Genomic DNA, 24,800 nt, shown 5'->3' on the forward strand with positions numbered 1-24,800 from the left:
GAATTATTACCTTTTATAGATAACTGACAAAACATTGTTCATGATTTTCACTTTTCTAGCTTAAAAACAAACAATGTTTTTAAAAACAAATGGCAATGTATTTGAGAAACACTTTTTAAAAAAAATCACTTCTACCACTTTTTGAAAATCTACTAAGCAAGCTAATTTCTTCATAAACTTTATGTAGCATAAGTTGTACAAATACCCTGTGAGGTTAGTGGTATCACTCCAAATTTAGAGACCAGTAAAACGAGGGGCAGCAATATTAGCTAGCCCAAGTTGATGCAATTGGTAAGTTTGATAAGTGAAAATGTAAAAAAAAAAAAAAAAAATCACAAGATTACTAGTCAGAAAGTAACTAGAAAACATTGTTAAATGAATGAATTTACAAAATAAATATGTAATCCATGCTATAGCTACCTAAACCACATTTCTTACCTCAAAAGCCAATGACAAGGAGGGGATGAAAGGCTTCAGGTGACCAAATTCACACAGCATTAGAAAGACCAAGCAACGGAAAGTTTCCATGAGAGCTGCCTGGGGCCTGGAAGGAAAACGTTATTAACATACATTAGCCTGAAATGGGAGTCCCTCAGTGGTGCAAACAGTTAATACTGGAAATTCAAAAACACCTAGAGGCACCTTGAGAGAAAAGCCCTTGGAAAAATCCACCATTGAAAACCCTACCTGAGCACAGTTCTACTCTGATATGTACTTTATAATTTATACAGTGGTAAACCTTTCTATTAATTTTCAACAAACTTACAGTATTTGAATATATTTGAGGAAACTGTGCCTCTGAAGTTGTTTGAAAACAGACATTACACCCAGAAAGAAAATGTATCTCTAAAGAAAATCTGTTCTTTATCAATGTACTGCTTAGTTTGAGCATGGTGAGTTAAAGTGAAGGTTATTTTCAGTTGGTAAATAAAATATTAATAAAATATTAGACAATTAAATTATTGAAGTTTGGGTCTTTGCCCTTACCCAATACCTTTATGTTTCATTTATTTAAAAAAATGTCTTGGTAGGAGAACTGACACAGTTACCTGCTCTAAAATAAAGTTGAATTCTGGGATATTGGGAACATGGACAATGAGTGGTTATACCTAATATAATAGATAGCATAAACATACTCAAAAGCCATTGCCAACCAGTCAATTCTGGCTTATAGTAACCACATAGGAAGGGTAGAACTGCCTCATAGGGTTTCCAAGGCTGTAAATCTTTACGGAAGCAGACTACCACATCTTTCTCCCGTGGAGCAGCTGGTGATTTGAACCACAGATCTTTTGGTTAGCCGCCGAGCGCTTTAACCACTGTGCCACCAGGGTTCCTAGCATAAATATAGGCCCCTGTCAATTATTCTGTGATGAAAGTTTTCAGTATATATGATATCCTTAAAGATACTAAAACTCTGAAGTATATGTAATAAAAAAAATAGACATCTATATTTGAGAGTCGAGGGTTGCACACAGATTTTTACAAATAATGGGAGAGAAGAGCTGCTTTATCATCATAAAATAAATGTTATATGATATCCATTTAACTTCTGGTGGATACTATATTTTATACAAGACAAATAGTATTATCATGACTAGTGAATTCTCTAACGACAATGTTCTTGAATTAATGTTGTCATAATACAGCCATATATCGTTTTAGTTATTTTAGAACACAAGCTACAGAAAAAAGTCAAGAAAACTGAGACCAGTATATTTATTGAATTTTAAAAATCCTCAGCAGTCTATTAACTATGTTCCATTGTTTCTATAAAAAACCCGTTGCCTTAGAGTAGATTCTGACTCATGGTGACTCTATAGGACAGAGTAGAACTACCCCACAGGGTTTCAAAGGCTGTGATCTTTATGGAAACTGACTGTCACATCTTCTCCCGCAGAGCAGCTGGTGGTTTCAAACTGCAGACCTTTCTGGTTAGCAGCTGAGTGCTTAACCACTGTGTCACCAGAGCTCCTTCAGTTTTTATAAAATTGACTGTAATTGTAATTTTGTATTAAAAAAAGAAAACTCTTTTAAAGTAATTAAAAATAGCTTATACTTTTGTTTGCATTCAAGTAATGTGATTTAATTTTTTGAAAAAAATTAAGAAGTCTGCCCCTTCTTGCAGAATATTGTTATATCATTACAGTAGATTAATTTTTTTTTGATATCCGGGTAATTTTCAACTGTAAAAAAGAAAATGAGATTTCTATTTTAAAACTTAATTTCTTTTCTTAATACTGTTCTGTGGTTTAAATTTTAATGTTTTATATTGTGAAATGAAATATACACAGAGAGAAGTATTTAAAAGGGAACTATGCAGTTCAGCGGTTATCAAAAAATAAACAACTATGTGACCACCTCCCAATATCAGCACTAGCAAAGACCCCTCCTACCTCACTCATCTCAATTCTTCCACAGTCCCTGCATCCCAGAGAGATGCACCAACCTGACTTTCATGGTAATCACATGCTCTTTTGTTTGTTGTTATTAATACAAATTCCTTAAAATTATTCTATAGTTTTGTGTTTTTGTTGTTTTGTTTTACAGCTTTTCATCAATGACATCACATGGTTTGTACTGTTTTGTGTCTAATGTTTTCCACTGAAGATTGTTAGTGTGATACATCTATGGTTTCACTACTGCACAGAATTTCACTGTGTGAATACACCAACATTCATGCATTCTTTCACATGGTGAATGACATTTGGATTGTTTGCATTTGTTTATTAAGAATAATGCCACCTGAACATTCTGTTCCATACTTTTGGGTGTATATTGGTAGGTGTATACCTAGGAGTGAATGGAGGATTATAGAGTATACCCACACTGTTTTCCAAAATATGTTTGTATCAGAATATAAGCTCACGTATGAGCATTCCATTTGCTCCATCTTCCTGCCAACCAACACTTGGTACTTTCAGTCTTTTAAATTTTAGCCATTTGAGATTCAAGACCTGTGCTTGTCATGGATTAAATTGTGTCACCCAAAAATATGTGTACCAATTTGGCCGGGCCCTGATTCCCAGTATTGTGTGATTGTCCATCATTTTGTCGTCTGATGTAATATTCCTATGTGTTATAAATCCTATCACTATGATGTTAATGAGATAGGTTAGCAGCAGTTATACTGATGAGATCTAAAAGATTAGATTGTGTCTTAAGCCAATCTCGGTTGAGATATAAAAGAAGGAATGGAGCAGAGAGACATGGGGACCTCATACTACAAGGAAAGCAGCACTGGGAGCAAAGCATGTCCTTTGGACCTGGGGTTCCTGAGCAGAAAGGCTCCTAGACCAAAGGAAGATTGATGACAAAGACCATTCTGCAGAACCGAAAGAGAAAGCCTTTCCCTGGAGATGGCACTCTGAATTTGGATTTTTAACCTACTAGGCTGTGAGAGAATAAATTTCTTTTTGTTAAAGCCATCCACTTGTGATATTTCTGTCATATCAGCACTAGATGACTAAGGCAAAATTTGGGGGAGTGGGATGCTGCTGTAGCAGATACTTAAAATGTGGAAGTGATTGTGAAACTGTGAATGGATAGAAGACTCAGAAGGAAGTGAAGAGAACTGTTAACACTGGAGATGGTGCAGATGGTGAGAAGCAGCAGCAGAGAACCAGTAGCACCACAGAACCGGCAGCAGTAGAGAACTGGCAGCAGCAGAATCAGCAAACCAGCTTTAGACAGCACTGGAGCTGATCCACAGAGCAAAAGAGCTGAGTGCCTTTCCATAGGAAGCTTCTTGGCTGAGCGGAGTGCCTCTGGGCACTTACTGGTAGCATTAGGCTTGCTGACCCGCAAAGCAAGAGAGCCGAATGCCTGCTGGCCAAAGATTACTGGCAGAGTGGGGGGCCTCCAGACACTTATTGATAGAACTATAGAGCTTTGGAACACTTGCTGCAGCAGGGCAGATGTGGACGTGAGGCCCGAGGGCTGAGAGGCCAACAAACCAGGCAGCAGAACCTGAAGAGATAAGAAACACAGAAATAGAGCTGCCTCAGTCTCAAAGGGTATGCCATGACCTCTGAGGTCTCAAAGGATGGAGCCATGGTCCCTGGTGTTTCTAAGGGTGGAGTCCCCACTCATATGGACTAGGAGGGTGGTACACCTAAAGCCAAAGGGGCAGATTTGCTGTCCCAGTGGACCTGGAAGGTGGAGCTGAAGCCCAGGGCCCAGACGCCTCCACTCAGAATCTGGAAAGTATGGCCAATATACCTACAGTCTGGAGGGCAGGGCCATTGTATAGGTCTCAGAGAACAGAGGATTATTTTCAAGCCTTGATGGCTAATGTTCTGCTGACTTTCTTGGTACCTGTTATCCTTTCTTTCCCTGCAATTTTTTTCCATTTGTAATCGAAATGTCTAGCTTGTGCCTGTTCCACCATTGTATTTGGAAGCAAATAACTTGTATTCTAGGTTTCACAGATGAGGAAGTTGGACTTGGAGCTGATTTAAAACTTTTGCTATGATATAATGGGGTGAATGTATTTTACATGTGCCAAGGGCATGAATTTTGGGAGGCCAAAAGGTAGAATGTTGTGGATTGAATTGTGTCCCCCCAAAATATGTGTATCAATTTGGCTGGGCCATGATTCCCAGTATTGTGTGATTGTCCACCATTTTGTCATCTGATGTGATTTTCCTATGTGTTGTAAATCCTATCATTATAATGTTAGTGAGATGGATTAGTGGCTGTTATATTGATGAGATCTAAAAGATTAGATTGTGTCTTAAGCCAATCTCTTTTGAGATATAAAAGACAGAAAAAGCAGAGACACATGGGGACCTCATATCACCAAGAAAGTAGCACCGGGAGCAGAGCATATCCTTTGGACTGAGGGCCCTGCGCAGAGAAGCCCCAGACCAAGGGAAGATTGATGACAAAGACCTTCCTGCAGAGCCAACAGAGAGGAAAACCTTCCCCTGGGGCTGGCACTCTGAATTTGGACTTTTAGCCTACTAGACTGTGAGCGGATAAATTTGTCTTTGTTAAAGCCATCCACTTGTGGTATTTCTGTTATAGCAGCACCGGATGACTAAGACAATGCTATTTGCAAAAATTGCTTTAACTTTAATTGTTTTTTTTATTTTTTTAAGAACTAATTTTCTTAATATTACTCTAGTCTAAGTCATCATTTACTTTTTTACGATTAGGGTTTTTATGTTCTATTTAATATTATTCCCTACTCTAAGGTCATAGAATTACACTGCTATCTTTATTGTTTTTTCTCTCACATCTACATCTACAACCCTCCCCCCTCCCCTGGCCAGAATAATTTTTTTGGTATGGTTTGAAATATTTATCAAGTTTATTTTTTTAATTTTAGTATGGAAACCCCATTTTTTCAAGGCCATTTTAAGACCAGTGTTTTTCCAACAGCTGTGCAAGGCTACTTTGTGACAAATCAAATATATACTTGTATTTATTTCTAGGTTTTCTATTCTAATCCTTGTGCCAAATAAACATGTGTAATTACTGTAGCTTTATATTAAATCTTGATAGCCAACTGGGAAACTCTCACTTTTTTTTTTTTTTTACTATTGGAACTTTGAAATTCTACATATGTTTTAGAAAGAACCTGTCAAATTACACAAAGAAATGTTTTGCAATTTTAATCCAGATCGTACTGATTATTTAAATCAATTTGGTGAGAAATGTAATTTTCGCACTATTAAACATTTCAATCCATGAATATAGCATAAACCTCCACTTATTTAGATCTTCATTTATTTCTGTACTATTGCTATTGACTAATCTTTTTCTTTGTTTTGTTTCCCCTTTGTATGATTCAGTATGTATTTCATTTTCAATATAGGAAATTAGAAAAATGGAGCCAATTAAAATAATAAAAGTAAAAAAAAATTAAGGTATCAAAAGTTTTAAATTCTATACCTTTTTGACATATGACTATAGAGAGTATGCCAGCTGCACCATTCTTTTCCAAATATTTATTAGAGATTGTGTATTATAAGCAGTTAATTTAACCTGTAAGCCAATTTGCACCTGGACCTTGATGAAATCCAGAATCTGCTGCTAAGCTAAGATACTAAAGTGACATATTCTTTAATGTAATTTAAACATATGGCTATTAGATCTGGATATTTGAAAATTTATGAAAGTATTGGTTAATGTCTACCTAATTAAAAAAAAATAATTATGCTAAAATAAAGACTTTGAAATGACTGAGCCTCTTTGCAGTTTTTCACAAAGTTACAATATATGTAATTTTTATATGTAAGCTCTGCAGTCATATTGCATGGGTTTGTGTTTTGCTCTATATCTTACCGTGTGTATGAGTTTCAAGTTATTTAACTTCTTGGAACTTCAGTTACCTTAATCTGTAAAATAGACTTTGTAGTGATACTTATCTTAGAAGGTTGTTGTGAGACTTAAGAATATAATTCATATTAATGATCTATGGCACATAAAGAAATTAGTATTAATATTATTATTATTATTAATAATAATATTAGTGATTAATAAATACTAAGAAATAACAAATAGATATTTTTCTATATACTTCCTGTCATAAGAACAAGTTAAAATTGTTGAAGTTAATGTATTTTCTTTGTGCCCAGGGGAACATTTGTAACAGAGTTCTTTAAATAATATGTTTTGGAGGGGAAAGGACAAACTTTAAGTACACATATGTTCTGGCATATATTGTATATATTCAATAACAGAAAAAATACTCGAATATGTTTCAGATTTTAAGCTTTCAGAATTACGGTCTGTATTTTGCCGATTTAATCATATGTTCTCTAATATACTTGAAAACAGAAATTTATTTAAGTTTAGATTTAAAATACAGTCTTGTGTTTAAATCAGATAACCCACCATTCTGTTTCACTTAAAATAGAAGTATAAAATCATAGTTTCAAATTTTTAATAACAAATGTTTGGTGACTGTAAAATGTTATTATTTATTTTAAAAGTTATTTACAAAGTTATACGATAAACTGATATTTCACCACTCTGTGTAAAAAAATTTAAGAAAAAAATAAAAGCATTGCATTCTCGCCTTTGATCCACAAGAAATCCAATGGAGGTCAACGTCAGGATAATGAAGCAAATCCGCAGAAGAAGAGTGACCTGTGATAACGCCTGTCAAACAAGCACAGAAACCAACAGATCCTTCAGAAGTGTTTTCCGAAGGAGCATTAAGATTTAAAGCTGGTAAGGAGAATAGCCCCAACTTTTATTTCATATTGCAGCATTTATCACAAACTCTTTTCAAGTAGATTGAATACGCAGAGGACATTTTTGTTTTCCAAATGTCATTTAGTTACTTGTTGGGCACTTGGTGAATGAATCAAACAATTCTACAGTGATGCTCCACATTAAATGCTGTTTCAAAAAATTCTCAAGTGAAGTTTTGACTTTTGTATCAGGTGTGCCCCCACACAGGGAAAAATCATTCACATTTTTATGAATAAATACCACTTTCCAAAAGCTATTTTTAATATCACCATTTCCTTGTGGTCTCAAACCCCACGCTTTCCTTAATACTGACAGCTCAAACACATTTAAAGGAGAATATGTTTGTGAGTACAAATATATATATATATGTATGAAAGAGATTTTACACACACACAGACACACACACACACTAGCATACGTATTTGATGCAATCTATATATTCATACAAATATATCAAGCTATCTTTTGAATTACTGTAACAAAAGGAACATATTTCTATGTCATAAATTATATATTAAATATGCAGTTTGTTTATATGTTAAAATGTAATGTTTATCAAGCATCTACTATTTCCTAGCTTCCATTCTATTCGTTTCATACACATCATTACTTTTTGTATTCTCAGTGACTTTGCAGAGTAAGTATCATTATGTCTGTGTTATATATGAAAAAAAGAAAACCTGAGAACCAGAGGATTAAACACCTTTTGCATTATCACACAGCTGATAAATGGTGGCTCTGAAATTCAAAAGACGACTATCTGACCCCAAAGTGTGACAATGGAAGAAGAGAGAAGAACAACAAACTTAGAGGGGCCAATGGCAGAGATCTAAGTTGAGGTCACATAACCAAGGTTTAGCGTAGGATGCTTCAGGTTAAAAGTGGATCAGGAAAAACAAGGGGTTGCATACACAGCCTCTGTGTCTTCTGATGTGAAGCAGAAGGTTTGCTCATACGCCTGCACTGCTGCCTTCATCACCCCTATGACTCTTGAGCATCAGATGTTGAGCCTCTGGATTGGTCATATTGAAACGTAAGGCTTAAAGATGTTTCCCAGTGTTACAACACAGACACAAGAACAGGACCAAATATGGTACCATATGCAGTTTACAATTCTCTGTGGACCTCAACAGTCTGTCTTGAGATGAGATTTGCTCATTTAAAAAAAACAAAAGTCAATATTGAGTAGTTTATCCCTATATTTTCAGAACTCTCTAGGTGGTTACAATTGCAGCATACAGAAAGAAATATGAGCCCTTTCAAAAGTTAAACTGTATTGGCTAAAAAGTGTAATGAATATATACTTCAGAAACATTGAATTGGTATGTAATTAGTGAATTTTTACAAATACTGATAAGACAAAAGAAGCAAAAATTGTATTTTAACAGTTTTAACTAAATGTTAAAAAAATTAGATATGTTACAGTCACATTTTAAAGTATGGTTCCAACTCTGTGTCTTGTCCACACAGAACAAGATAGAGTAAAATGGATCCAGTTTACCCTCCTGCCTGAAAAAAGGAAAAAAAAAAGACAAATTATTTGAAAAAATGGTTTTTAAGACACTGGACACCAGGCAAAAAAGGACAGCAATTCCAGAGAGAAAGGATACTGATGAGGTAAGCCCTACAAGTTGCCCATGAGAGAGTTTCCAGGCCTCACCACAGAGTGAGGGAACTCTGGGGAGCCTGACAGACTCCCTGAGTTAGGGAGATGAAAATCGGATTTGGAAGATATCAAGGCAGCTATTGATTGCGGGACAGAGTACTAGAGAGGAGTGAGCTGCACAGAGAGAGAGCCTGCAGAGCATGCCCCTCGAATATTCAGCAAATCAGCTAATGTATGAGAGGAAACTATGTGAGGCCAGAAAAGGATTAGAGCTTTCAGTGCTCAGTGTTCACACAGCATAATGCTTTTGCTACCAGCCAGACTGGAATAGCCCATGATTCACTGCGTTGAGAACACTGAAGGGTCTTACCTTGGTATTAAGGAATAATTAACTTGGGGCTGAGCAACTTCAGCAATGAAAGGTCCTACAATGATTGCTGGACAATATCCATATTGACCTGGTATCTTTCTTGGATGCTCATTAAAACTGTTTCTGGGTATTGTAGCTGTATAGCATGTTCTGAGGTCAGGTAGTACAAGTTACTTGTCCGGGGCCTCTTCCATTTCCATATAAAGTTAATGATTAGTTTTTCCATCTCTTTAAAGAATGCTGTTGGTATTTGGATCAGGAATGCATTGTGTTCCTAGATTGCTTTGGGTAGAACTGACAATTTCACAATGTTAATGTTAGCTATTCATGAGCATGGTACATTTTCCATTTATGTAGGTCTCTTTTGGTTTCCTGCAGTAGTATTTTGTAGTTTTCTTTGTATAGATTTTTTACATCCCTGGTTACATTGACCAATGGGACAGAATTGTGAACCCAGATGTAAATCCATCCACCTACGGTCACCTGATCTTTGACAAAGACCCAAATTCCATCAAATGGGGAAAACACAGTCTTTTTAACAAATGGTGCTGGCAAAACTGGATGTCCATCTGCAAAAAAATGAAACAGGACCCATAACTCATACCATATACAAAAACTAATTCAAATTGAATCAAAGACCTAAATATAAAATGAAAAACTGTAAAGATCATAGAAGAAAAAATAGGATCAACTCTAAAGACCCTAATACATGGCATTAACATGATACAAACCATAACTAACAATACACAAACACCAGAAAATAGGCTAGAAAACTAGGATCTTCTAAAAATTAAACACTTATGTTCATCAAAAGACTTCACCAAAAGAGTAAAAAGAAAAGCTATAGACTGGGAAAAAAATTTGGGCTATACAAATCCGACAAAAGCCTAATCTCTAAAATATACAGGAAAATCCAGTACCTCTAAAACAAAAAGACAAATAATACAATTAAAAAATGGGAAAAGGATATGAACAGACACTCCACCAAAGAAGGCATTCAAGTGGTAACTGATACAAGAGGAAATGCTCATGATCGCCAGCCAAGAGAGAAATGCAAACCAAAACCACAATGAGATATCACCTCATCCTGACATTACTGGCAGGAATTAAAAAAAAATAGAAAATAACAAACGTTGGAGAGGCTGCAGGGAGAATGGAACTCTTATGTACTGCTAGCGGGAATGCAAAATGATACAACCATTTTGGAAAATAATATCGTGCTTCCTTAAGAAGCAAGAAATAGTTGTTGTTGTTAGGTGCCGTTGAGTCAGTTCTGACTCATAGTGACCCTATGCACAACAGAATGAAACACTGCCTGGTCCTGCGCCACGCTTACAGTCGTTGTTATGCTTGAGCTCATTGTTGCAGCCACTGTGTCAATCCGCCTTGTTGAGGGTCTTCCTCTTTTCCGCTGACCCTGTACTCTGCCAAGCACAATGTCCTGCTCCAGGGACTGATCTCTCCTGACAACACGTCCAAAGTATGTGAGACGCAGTCTTGCCATCCTTGCCTCTAAGGAGCATTCTGGCTGCGCTTCTTCCAAGACACATTTGTTCGTTCTTTTGGCAGTCCATGGTATATTCAATATTCTTCGCCAACATCACAATTCAAAGGCGTCAACTCTTCTTCGGTCTTCCTTATTCATTGTCCAGCTTTCACATGCATACGATGCGATTGAAAATACCATGGCTTGGGTCAGCCACACCTTAGTCTTCAAGGTGACATTTTTGCTCTTCAACACTTTGAAGAGGTCCTTTGCAGCAGATTTACCCAAAGCAATGCATCTTTTAATTTCTTGACTGCTGCTTCCATGGCTGTTGATTATGGATCCAAGTAAAATGAAATCCTTGACAACTTCAATCTTTTCTCCATTTATCATGATGTTGCTCATTGGTCCAGTTGTGAGGATTTTTGTTTTCTTTATAGGGAGGCGTAATCCATACTGAAGGCTGTGGTCTTTGATCTTCATTAGTGCTTCAAGTCCTCTTCACTTTCAGCAAGCAAGGTGGTGTCATCTGAATAACGCAGGTTGTTACTGAGTCTTCCTCCAATCCTGATGCCCCGTTCTTCTTCATATAGTCCAGCTTCTCGGATTATTTGTTCAGCATACAGATTAAATAGGTGTGGTGAAAGTATACAACCCTGACGCATACCTTTCCTGACTTTAAACCAATCGGTATCCCCTTGTTCTGTCTGAACAACTGCCTCTTTATCTATGTAAAGGTTCCTCATGAGCACAACTAAGTGTTCTGGAATTCCCATTCTTCTCAGTGTTATCCATAGTTTGTTGTGATCCACACAGTTGAATGTCTTTTCATGGTCAATAAAACACAGGTAAACATCCTTCTGGTATTCTCTGCTTTCAGCCAGGATCCATCGGACATCAGCAATGATATCCCCGGTTCCACATCCTGTTCTGAAACCAGCCTGAATTTCTGGCAGTTCCCTGTGGATATACCGCTGCAGCCGTTTTTGAATGATCTTCAGCAAAATTTTGCTTGCATGTGATATTAATGATATTGTACTATAATTTCCACATTCAGTTGGATCACCTTTCTTAGGAATAGGCATAAATATGGATCTCTTCCAGTCAGTTGGACAGGAAGCTGTCCTCCATATTTCTTGGTATAGACGAGTGAGCACCTCCAGCGCTGCCTCTGTTTTCTGAAACATCTCAATTGATATTCCATCAATTCCTGAGCCTTGTTTTTCGCCAGTGCCTTCAGAGCAGCTTGGACTTCTTCAGTACCATTGGTTCCTGATCATATGCCACCTCTTGAAATGGTTGAATATCAACTAATTCTTTTTGGTATAATGACTCTGTGTATTCCTTCCACCTTCTTTTGATGCTTCCTGCGTCATTTAATATTTTCCCCATGGAATCCTTCACTATTGCAACTCGAGGCTTGAATTTTTTCTTCAGTTCTTTCAGCTTGAGAAATGCCGAGTGTGTTCCCTTTTGGTTTTCCATCTCCAGCTCTTTGCACATATCATTATACTACTTTACTTTCTCTTCTCGAGAGGCCCTTTGAAATCTTCTGTTCAGTTCTTTTACTTCATCAATTCTTCCTTTTGCTTTAGCTGCTCGACGTTCAAGAGCAAGTTTCAGAGTCTTCTCTGACATGCATCCTGGTCTTTTCTTTCTTTCCTGTCTTTTCAGTGACCTCTTGCTTTTTTCATAGATGATGTCCTTGATGTCATTCCACAACTTGTCTGGTCTTCGGTCACTAGTGTTCAATGCATCAAATCTATTCTTCAGATGGTCTCTAAATTCAGGTGGCATATACTCAAGGTCATATTTTGGCTCTCATGAACTTGCTCTGATTTTCTTCAGTTTCAGCTTGAACTTGCATAGGAGCAATCGATGGTCTGTTCCACAGTCGGCCCCTGGCCTTGTTCTGACTGATGATGTTGAGGTTTTCCTTTGTCTCTTTCCACAGATATAGTCAATTTGATTTCTGTGTGTTCCATCTGGTAAGGTCCATGTGTATAGTCACCATTCATGTTGGTGAAAGAAGGTATTTTCAATGAAGGAGTTGTTGGTCTTGCAAAATTCTATCTTTCGATCGCCGGCATTGTTTCTATCGCCAAGGCCATATTTTCCAACTACTGATCCTTCTTCTTTGTTTCCAACTTTGGCATTCCAATTGCCAGTAATTGTCAATGCATCTTGATTGCATGTTCGATCAATTTCAGACTGTAGCAGCTGATAAAAATCTTCTATTTCTTCATCTTTGGCCCTAGTGGTTGGTGCGTAAATTTGAATAATAGTCATATTAACTGGTCTTCCTTGTAGGGGTATGGATATTATCCTATCACTGACAGCGTTGTACTTCAGGATAGATCTTGAAACATTCTTTTTGATGATGAATGCAACACCATTCCTCTTCAAGCTGTCATTCCCAACATAGTAGACTATATGATTGTCTGATTCAAAATGGCCAGTACCAGTCCATTTCAGCTCACTAATGCCTAGGATATTGATGTTTATGAGTTCCATTTCATTTTTGATGATTTACAATTTTCCTAGATTCATACTTTGTATGTTCCAGGTTCCAATTATTAATGGATGTTTGCAGCTGTTTCTTCTCATTTTGAGTCGTGCCACATCAGCAAATGAAGGTCCCGGAAGCTTTACTCCACCCATGTCATTAAGGTTGACTCTACTTTGAGGAGGCAGCTCTTCCCCAGTCATCTTTTGAGTGCCTTCCAACCCGGGGGGCTCATCTTCCAGCACTATATCAGACAATGTTCTGCTGCTATTCATAAGGTTTTCACTGGTTAATGCTTTTCAGAAGTAGACTGCCCGGTCCCTCTTCCTAGTCTGTCTTAGTCTGAAAGCTCAGCTGAAACCTGTCCTCCATGGGTGACCCTGCTGGTATCTGAATACTGGTCGCATAGCTTCCAGCATCACAGCAACACACAAGCCCCACCATATGACAAACTGACAGACACGTGGGGAGCAAGAAATAGAAATACTATAAAATCTAGCAATCCTACTCCTAGGAATATACCCTAGAGAAATAAGAGCCATTTCACGTATAGGCATATGCACGTTCATGTTCACTGCAGCATTTTTTGTAGGAGCAAAAAGGTGGAAACAACCTAAGTGCCCATCAATAGGTGAATGGATAAACAAATTATGGTACATACACCTCAGTGGAATACTATACAATGATAAAGAACAATGATGAATCTGCAAAGCATTTCACAACATGGATGAATCTGGAGGACATTATGCTGAGTGAAATAAGTCACACACAAAAGGACAAATATTGTGTGAGACCACTACTGCAAAAATTCATGATAAGGTTTATACACAAAAAGAAACAATCTTTGATGGTTATGAGCAGGAGGGGTAGGAGGAAAAAACACTAAATAGACAATAGATTAGTGGTAACTTTGGCGAAGCGTAAGACAGTGCACTATACTGGGGAACCCAACACAACTTGTCAAAGGCAAGATCATGGAAGCTCCACAGACACATTCAAACTCCCTGAGGGACCAAATCACTGGGATGAGAGCTGTTGGGACCATGGTCTCAGGGAACATTTAGCTGAATTGGCATAACATAATTTATAAAGAAAATGTTCTACATTCTACTTTGGTGAGTAGCATCTGGGGTCTTAAAAGCTTGTGAGCTGACATCTAAGATGCTCCACTGGTCTCACCCCATCTGGAGCAAGGGAGAATGAAGAAAACCAAAGACATAAGGGGAAGATTAGTCTAAAGGACTAATGGACCTCAACTACCACAGCCTTCACAAGACTGAGTCCAGCCATAACTAGATGATGCCTGGCTACCACCATAGAGTGCTCTGATAGGGATCACAATAGAGAGTCCTGGACATAGCTAGAGAAAAATGTAGAACAAAATTCTAACTCACACACACACACACACACACACACACACACAGGCTAGGCTTATCAGTCTGACACACTGAAGAAACCCCAAGAGTATGGCCCCTGGATGCCCTTATAGCTCAGTACTGATGTCACTCCAGAGGTTCACCCTTCAGCCAAAGATTAGACAGGCTCATGAAACCAAACAAGACTAAATGGGCACACCAACCCAGGGGCAAGGAAGAGAAGGCAGGAGAGGACAGGAAACCTGGTAATGGGGAACCCAAGTTCAAGAAGGGGAAAGTGTTGGCATGCTGTGGGGTTGTCAGCCATTGTCACAAAATAATATGTGTATTAATTGTTTAATAAGAAACTAGTTTGCTCTGTATACCTTCATTTAAAGTAAAAAACAAAAACAAAAAAACATTTCTGGGGTCAATGAATCCTTTCTAAATTGTCAGCATTTCCCTCAAGATCTCACTGGTATACACAACATTCTCTCTATTCATTAAGAATCAGGTGGAAATTTAAGCTATGTATTTTGTTATTTCACAGAATACAAAAAGAAAGAAAATGTGATATTAAAGAACAGTTTCAAAAAGACAAACTTCTTTTTCATGAGGATTGCTTTTAATAAGGAAATATGACGCCCTAAAACTGTGTATTTAGGCTTTGAGTATCTAAAGCTGAATAAAGATATTTATGTTTTACATGTATCTAATAAATAGAAATACAGGCTGAATTCAAATTACAAACACTTTATGGTTGATTTTATTATATGATAACTTTAAAAGGAGATGCCTGGCATTGACCAAATTTGGGGACAATACTAATGTTACAAAGATGTATTGAATTTCACTGTTAATATTTTTGTTATTTGATGTAAATCACATTTTTAAATGTGTAATTTCCTACTGTATTATTATATTTCAATGCATTGGATACAATTATATTTTTCATGGTAACTCACAATGATTACTTTTCTGTTTCTAAAGTCTATGTTTATTAGACAGGAAGCATTTACTAATATCCTTCCTTTACTACACATTTACTACATTCATTTCAGGGCTTTAAGTTATAATTGATGCCCATTTTAGCTCACATTTCTTTTTCTCACACTGCATCAGTTACCACCTAGAAACTTTAGGAAATTAAATGAAACCCCAAAGGGCTACACTTGAAAAAAACAGTACACACTGGATATTGACTTGAGCGGTTACATGTTGCAGGACCTAAGATATCGTTTGAGCAAGTGACACTCTCTGCTATGAAGTGGAACTAAATATACTGATGGTTTTTAAAAGGAATTGTTAAAACATGTTAACATGAAAACATCAGTTACAAAATTGTATTGCCCATAGTGTCGTACACGGTACAGCATTCAGGGAAATTTAAAACCGTAGAACTTGTTTCTAAATTTACAGTGGATATTCTCAGATGCCTTGTTAACTTGAACTATCTCACCAAAATAATCTGTGCTAAAACAGATTTTATTTTATTTTATCATGCACTCTATTATAATAACCTGCTAAAATATTCAAACTGTTTGTGGGTGTCTATTATTTAAAAGGATAGCATTGCCTTTTCAATTTTACTTTGGAAACATGCTAGTGCTGTTCATATTTTCATTTTAAACACGTATTCATGATATCACCCCATGAAGTGGACCCTGGAAGCTGAGGAATTGATTTTCCAAGCATTACTAAATCAAAATCAACATAAAAGTCTGTGGGTCATATCACTAAACTAAACACTACCTATTTAAATGTATGCAATGTACATTTGAGTAAGAAAGGAATTTGCTTTTTACACCTTTGTGGTAGTCATCAAATTGCTTTTTGGACTCCCAAAGTTATTTATACAGAACTCGCACATATAAAACAAGTAAGTATTTATCTACTCTGTTATATGCGTAAACAGAAAAGGTTGTGGGCCCACAGCAGGGCCCCCAATTACAAGTCAGTCACAACTTTTCCATGTGATTATTGGCTACGGTGAATCTGGAAACAAAATATTGCTGTTGGATTTTAATGTCTTTGTATGCTTTTAGACATCCCTGAGACTAGAAAGGCACTATAGAATTTTGCAAATAAGCAACCTTTCTTCCTAGTCACTCAGCATGCTTTTAGCAAAGAAAAACGTGTGGAAAACAAGCAAAATGCACCTTTCAAAATTAATTTGTGTCCCGAATGGAGCTGTCTCCAACTCTTCTTTCAGAATGAAAAGGGTTTCAACACTTGCTATTTGTCTTTGTCAATATGGCTACATGAGTTTTTCATAGAATTTTTTTAAGGCAATAGAAAAATCTTCAGAAAACCAAGGAATAAGTCAAATCTTTTTAATATATTCAGTGTCTGGGCTACGTTTTTATCCAGAAAGAACTCACAGATGCTAGATATTTAAATCTCTTGGTGAACTTAATTTTAAGAGCCACTTTATCAAAATCAGATAGCTTAAAATGTGAAATTTGTATTTTCAGTTCTAATAATTAGTCTGATTTACTTAGGGATTTTATTAAGTGCTACTGGAAAAGAATTCAATACTGCAAATCAATAGTCAACGTTGATCAATGTTTCAAGAGTTGGATATTTTTGTACAGCTGACAACTTTTCTCTTAGCCTCCATCAAATATCTAAACTCGAGTAATGCATGAACATTCTAGTCATATTTTGAGAACAAATTAAGATAATGTTTTTAAATAGTAGGATAATCGATGATGTGTTAATTATGCAATACTCGAGGAGATTATCAGGAGGCCTCAGGTTATACAACGAATACATCTAACCATTTTGGAAGCTTAATGTCTATATTTAGGCCTATTCCCAAGAAAGGTGGTCCAACCGAATGTGGAAATTATAGAACAATATCATTAATATCACATGCAAGCAAAATTTTACTGAAGGTCATTCAAAAATGGCTGCAGCAGTATATTGACAAGGAACAGCCAGAAATTCAGGCCAGTTTCAGAAGAGGACGTGGAACCAGGGATATCATTGCTGATGTCAGAAGGATCCTGGCTGAAGCAGAGAATACCAGAAAGACGCTTACCTGTGTTTTATTGACTATGCAAAGGCATTCAACTGTGTGGATCATAACAAATTATGGATAATATTGTGAAGAATGGGAATTCCAGAACACTTAATTGTGCTCATGAGAAACCTGTACATAGATCAAGAGGCAGTTGTTCAGACAGAACAAAGGGATACTGATTGGTTTAAGGTCAGGAAAGGTGTGCTTCAGGGTTGTATTCTTTCACCATACCTATTCAATCTGTATGCTGAGCAAATAATACAAGAAGCTGGACTATACGAAGAACAGGGCATCAGGATTGAGGAAGACTCATTAACAACCTGCATTATGCAGATGACACAACCTTGCTTGCTGAAAGTGGAGAGGACTTGAAGTACTTACTAATGAAGATCAAAGACCACAGCCTTCAGTATGGATTGCACCTCAACAAAAAGAAGGCAAAAATCCTCACAACTGGACCAATGAGCAACATCATGATAAACGGAGAAAAGATTGAAGTTGTCAAGGATTTCATTTTACTTGGATCCACAATCAACAGCCATGGAATGAGCAGTCAAGAAATCAAAAGATGCATTGCATTGGGTAAATCTGCTGCAAAGGACCTCTTTAAAGTGTTGAAGAGCAAAGATGTCACCTTGAAGACTAAGGTGTGGCTGACCCAAGCCATGGTATTTTCAATCGCATCGTATGCATGTGAAAGCTGGACAATGAATAAGGAAGACGGAAGAAAAACTGACGCCTTTGAATTGTGGTGTTGGCGAAGAATATTGAATATACCATGGATTGCTAAAAGAACGAACAAATCTGCCTTGGAAGAAGTACAACCAGAATGCTCCTTAGAAGTGAGGATGGCGAGACTGCATCTTACATACTTTGGACATGTTGTCAGGAAGGATGAGTCCCTGGAGAAGGATATCATGCTTGGCAGAGTACAGGGTCAGTAGAAAAGAGGAAGACCCTCAACGAGGTGGATTAACACAGTGACTGCAGCAATGAGCTCAAGCATAATGATGATTGTAAGGATGGCTCAGGACCAGGCAGTGTTTCATTCTGTTGTGCATAGGGTCGCTATGAGTCAGAACCGACTCAATGGAACCTAACAACAACAATGTCTATATGTGTACTGTTTAGAGTGATGTGCTTCATGCTGCTATTTGAAAGGTTTGCTCCTGAAGTGAATGCTTGGGTCCAAACTTTGTCTCTTTTAGGAGTAAAGGCAAAAAAAAAAAAAGAAAAAAAAAAAAACCAAACAACTATTACAATGTAACATTGGTTTCACCATTAGTTGTAGCACATGTATAAAAGAGCAAACAATAAGCAAGTATATTTCCAACCATTACCTTCTCAAGGTATTTCTGGCCACATAGTTTCCTATTTCTTATTTCCACTTCACCAAATAGATACTAGAACTGTAATAGTCATTTTCTCCTACAATCAGAAGAGTCTATTTCATGCCCTTCCTTTTGTTTTTGTTTTTTCAAACATAAACCAAAAACCAAACCAAGCCCATTGCCATTGAGTTGATTCTGACTCATAGTGACCCTACAGGACAGAGTAGAACTGCTCTATAGAGTTTCCAAGGGCCACCTAGTGGAACCGAACTGCAGACCTTTTGGTCAGCAGCTGTAGCTCTTAACTACTATGCCACTGGGGTTTCCTTTTTAAAGACATGTGACTGAAACCACATACGAGCTTGTCTATTGCTCAATACTGGCCTCGCTATATGTGACAAATCCGGTGCCATCAAGTCGATTCCAATGCATAGTGACCCTATAGGGCAAAGTAGAAATGCCCCATAGGGTATCCAAGGATGCTGGCAACCCTTTGCTTTGCAAACTTAGCTCTTAACTACTACACCACGAGGGTATAACAAAAAGCCGTGGTGCTGCAGTGGTTAAGAGCTACAGGTGCTAACCAAAAGGTTGGCAGTTTGAACCCACCAGCAGCTCCTTGGAAACTCTATGGGGCAGTTCTACTCTGTCCTATAGGGTTGCTATGAGTTGGGATCGACTCAACAGCAACAGGTTTCCAAGGCATCTATCAACAAGAACAACAACAACAACAAAACTACTTCTGGAGCTCTGGTGGTGCAATGATTAAGCACTTGGCTGCTAACTGAAAGGTCAGTACTTCAAACCCACTAATGGCTTCTCCAGAGAAAAGACCTGGTGATCTGCTTCCATAAAGATTACAGCCTAGGAAGCCCTACAGCAGTTCTACTCTGTCCTATAGGGTCACTATGAGTCAGAATCCACTGGATCATACACAACAATACTGCCTCGATTTTGTCCAGGTATGAGGCAGAAATGTGCCCGGGGGGAAAGTGGGCCTTTGCTCTCCGCAGGTCCTGAATCATGTTTGGTTTAATTCATTCATGGTTAATTCATAACCTGGTGCTAGTTAAAGGCTTAGAGTAGACTTATGAGTTTTGAATAATGAGACATGAAAGGAAGTTTGCTGGGAAGAATTTTTTGGAATTTTGGCGTTCAGTATATAAATCATATGGAACATATGGAATTGTTTCAGTGGATTACTATACTGAGATTATTACACTGGTATTTAATGACTTAAAATAATCCCCTAGGATTTATACATTGAAATTATAATAAAATAGTATATTCATTTACTGTGCATATTATTTATTAATTATATTACTTATGGGAGTTTATATGGATAGACTGATGCCTGTCATAGCTCCTCTTGTTCTTTGAAAAAGGTAATTTATCTTGCTTGAATTCACTACCTGCTAATCCTATTTTTTTCATTTTTTTCTGAATCCTTTTTTTAAAAAAAGCTTTTTCCACAGTATTCTTCAAGTCTGGAGGTAACTTTTCCATTTTGTTTTTTTCAGCACTGTGTAATAATTTTTTTTCGGGTCTATATTTTAATGCACTAATTCTCGAGCTGTCTTTAAAGTGCTATTTAAGTCATTGAGTTCTCATGTTAGTTATTATATTTTTGTTTTTCGGAAGTTCAGTTGAACTGGTTTCCAAAAGTATCTTCTCATTTTTGGTAATCACTTGTTTCTTGATTTTTCACGATTTCTTAGTCTCTTTCCCCTTTCACCTTCTGTTTCTTCAAGAATATTCGATTAACATAATTCATATTTTGATGACATTAATTTGCAATATCTGCTGTCTTTGAAGATTTGATTCTGTTGTTTGTCACTTCTGCTGATGATTTGTGCTAGTGGCATTCTCCCAGCATGTTGTGTTTTTTAAGCTCTGAGTTTATAATCATTATTAGAATTTTGTGCGATAACTCTGAGGCTTTGTGTGAAGAGAATCTGCACTAGGGATGATTTGGACAAGTTTGTTTTAATCACCTGAGCCTTAATCTGAGACCACTTTAAACTATATTTTTATCTGGAGTTAATCAAGTCCATGGTTTGTGTAAATTTTAGACCATCTGTGTGAGGGCTGGTTTGAAGTTAAAATTCTCAAATTCTCAGGGAAGACTTTTTTTTCCTTGCTTTCTGAAAGCCAAGTCCAGGATAGGTAAGTTTCTTTTCCATGTTTTATTTCCTTCTTTTCTTTTTTTCCCCTTTCATCGAAGATGTTTCTTTTTGGTTATAGTTGTTTTATTTGGGGTTCTTTATCTGACTTCCTACTTAAATTCTGATTCCTGGCTTTGTTTCTGGTCCCTTAAGGTCAGAATCAGCACTCAGTTACCTCATGGAATTCACATTTTCTCAATATTTTTAGCCTCTAAGATTTCCCTAAGAAATTTTCAAGCTCTTTTATGCATTTAGTTATTTTTCATATGATTATCCAACTATTTTAGGCATTCTGTATGCTTTAGAAAAATAAGCGTATCTAAGCTACCATATGGAGCCCTGGTGGCACAGTGATTAAGAGCTCAGCTGCTAAATAAAAGGTTGGCAGTTTGAATCCACCAGCTGCTCCTTGGGAACCTTATGGGGCAGTTCTACTCTGTCCTAAAGGGTTGCTATGAGTTGCAATTGACTCCACGGCAACAGGTTTTTGTTTGTTTGTTTGTTTAAACCACCATATTGCTGGAAACAGAAATTCTCTGTTTCTTTAAAACATAACTATTATTCATATCGAGTTACTTTGTGATCCTCAACATTCCTGCCTTAGTGAGGTTATTTCATGACGTACATATTTCCTTGGCAACAAGGTACAGAAACACGTGAGTTTTTGCTCTTCTGTGATTTTATTTTCTATTTCACCTACTTTAATTACCTTATTGCATTTTATGTATTTCTTTGAACTATTATAAATCCTTTCTAAAAGAACATAATACAAATAAATCTGAAAACAAAGCACATATTAAAAAATACCTCAGCTTTTACCATTTTATAGTTCACAGTACAATTTTTCATATATTGTTTTTATTTTCTCTATCATATATTGTTTTTATTTTCTCCAAAATATAGGGAGTATGAATATTCTTATGTGGCCAAAAAGGGACTCCCCAGGTGGTAAACCCTGAACTAGAATCCAGATTCTAGATCCTGATCCAGTACTCCTAAATTTAGATATTCTAAATGCTTTGGGGAGGATGAAGTAAACCCTTTGTTGAAGCTTCTTAAAGTCATCCTATCATGGTATTTTCTAAGTGAGTTAGGTATGTTGACATTGATATAAAGTATGCTATCTCTAACTCATAGCGACCCTATAGGACAGAGTAAACTGCCCCATAGAGTTTCCAAGGAGGGCCAGTGGATTCGAACTGCTGATCTTTTGGTTAGCAGGCAAGCTCTTAACCACTGGTGCCACCGGGGCTCCAACCCATTCTACGGTACTCTTATTATAATTGTTGTGGAATTTGTTTGTGGCAAATAATTTCCCATTTATCATTCAGATCAACATTATACCATTTGATGGACATTCTAACAGAAGCACTTTAGACATAGTCATATATTTAGTAGTCTGAAAAAAATTAATTTAACCCTTCAAATGTGAGGTATTTGCTGCAATTAAAAAGACTAGAACACAGCCACAGAGAGCTTGTTTTCATTTTCAAATGCAGTAAAAGATAATATCCCCACATGCTATTGAAAATGGACATTACTTACAGCTTTATTTGCAAAGGTGTCTTCGTAAAATGCTAGCATCAGAGCAAACTGAACAACAGAGTATATCTTTAGCAGCCGAGATGCAGGAGATGAGAAGGCAACTTCTTTTCCAGTGACCTAGGTAGGCAAGAAAGAAACCTTCCCTTTATATTGCTTGCTCCTTAGCATATTCTTTTATGGAAATTCACACTAAGTGAGGAAAAGATATGCAAAAAGAAATTAAACAAGAGGGTGGAGGTGGTTAGAAGCTGTAGAAATGGACATGAAAAGAGAGAGTGGAGGGAAAGAGCGGGCTGTCTCATTAGCGGGAGAGTAATTGGGAATGTGTAGCAAGGAGTATATGGGTTTTTGTTTGAGAAATTGACTTGATTTGTAAACTTTCACTTAAAGCACAATAAAAATTATTAAAAAAAAAAAAGAAATTAAACAACTTGATATTCTTTTTTTTTTCCCAAAAAAATGACCCTTAGATTCATTGTTCAGACAGAAAAAAATTTGAAGAGCTAGGAGGCTTCTTTCCCATTTCAGGAGCATTGCAGCTCTGGTTTAGTATAACTTGAAGAGCAATATGGAGTCCCTGGGTAATGCAAGTAGTGTGCAGCTGCTAATTGAAAGGCTGGAGGTTTGAGTTCACCCAGAGGCACCTCAGAAGAAAGGCCTGCGATCTACTTCTGAAAAATCAACCACTGAAAACCTCATGGAACATAGTTCTAATATAACACCCCTGAGTTAAACATGAGTCAGAGTAGATCTGGCAGCAACTGGTTTGGTTTTGGTTTAAGGAGCAGTACGAGATTTGATTCAGCAATATGTGCCGATGATAGGTACTGATGATAGAGACGGCCCAAGTGAACAGGCTGGCTCTTCTCCTATTGCGATTATATCCACGATCATGCAGGAAAGCAAAGCAAAAGCAAAAGTGAAAGTTATTTTGTGTAGTGTAAGTAATTATGCCCCAAAGGGAAATATTTTATTTGAAACATTTCAAAACTATTGAATTTCCCAGAAATGCTACACTTTTGTTTTTATAATGCAGACTTAAGCATCCATCTGACTTTAAAAATAATCACTGTGGATTATCTACCTATTAAAAAAAAACCTGATAAATGGAGCACATTGAAATAATCTTTTTGGAGCTGAAATAAGTAAATTATTTTCATCTATATAAAAAAATTTTTTTTTTTTTTATATCAGCTTCGCTGGTGGCTTCATAACTGACTGTCAATATAACCAAAGAGCGTGGGATATTTCATCTCAGCAGCTTTGGTAACTGAGGAGTAAAACAGCCTTATTTAGATTGGAATTTTATAAAATAATATTTAAATAAAATACATAATTTTACTTCCTTGAAGTGTTGGCTAAGTTTTAAACTCATGGTTATCATTGCAACACACAGTAGTTTAATTTCTGTATTGTTTACTACTCTTAATGACATTTATTTTGGTAAGGAATCATAATATATATCATGAATGATTAAAAAAACTATCTTTTCATCCCTATAAGAGGAATTCAAAATTGACACTGACTTTTTCTTTCTGTTTCCAGAACTTTAAAATCTCTAAATTGCTTTCTTGGGGGAAATAATGGGGTTTTTGTATTTAATCGCACTACTAGTTATGGTCTAACCTGAATAGCCATATCCTCTTGGAGTGTGACCTGACTTTCCATTCTGGGGACCTCAGTTTTCACGAGCAAAATTAAGGTTAGGCTGAATCATCTCTAAAGTTCCCTCCATCTCTGATGTTCTAGGAATGTGCGACAGACCCATGTGTGTTTGTGCAGCGTACGCCCTGCACGAAAACACTGGCCTCTGCTGCTCCGCTCCTTACGCTGTGTTCTTCATTAGGAAGCAGTGCCTGCCTGGGACAAGGCATACCTCTTATGGGCCCCTAGGTTGTGTGTACTCATTAAATCGTGGATCACAGAGTCTCACCTATCTAAGGGAACATCAATTTTTGAATTTGCATGAAGGCAGCATAAGCATAGGCAGGTTCTCGACCTGACAATATAAGACTAAAACCCGCTATCACTAACTCCATGAACTCTACTTACTTCTGGGATTTCTTCATTCAGTCCTAGTCTTGGTTTACCTGGACCCCATCCTGGTCCTTTAAATATGACAGAAAACTTATTGAAGAATCCAGGTGTGGCCCAGAATATAGTCCATATGTACAACAAATGGTGGAACTAGGAAGAATAAAAATA

At 36.9% G+C, this 24,800-nt stretch overlaps 1 protein-coding gene across 1 annotated transcript in view; it reads right to left on the reverse strand.

Annotated features, from left to right (window-relative positions):
* Positions 1-300: 300 nt before the first annotated feature.
* The window catches only part of AGMO (alkylglycerol monooxygenase), a 205,739-nt gene continuing 181,239 nt past the window's right edge, over positions 301-24,800 (reverse strand). The window contains exons 9-12 of the mRNA XM_023544382.2: positions 24,648-24,782; positions 22,596-22,712; positions 7,028-7,110; positions 301-544 (exon numbers count right to left, since the gene is read on the reverse strand). Of these exons, the coding sequence (XP_023400150.2) occupies positions 421-544; positions 7,028-7,110; positions 22,596-22,712; positions 24,648-24,782 (459 nt within the window). The 3' untranslated portion in view covers positions 301-420. The remainder of the gene's footprint in view (positions 545-7,027; positions 7,111-22,595; positions 22,713-24,647; positions 24,783-24,800) is intronic.

The sequence above is a fragment of the Loxodonta africana genome, chromosome 8 (assembly GCF_030014295.1).
Source record: "Loxodonta africana isolate mLoxAfr1 chromosome 8, mLoxAfr1.hap2, whole genome shotgun sequence".
NCBI lineage: Eukaryota > Metazoa > Chordata > Mammalia > Proboscidea > Elephantidae > Loxodonta > Loxodonta africana.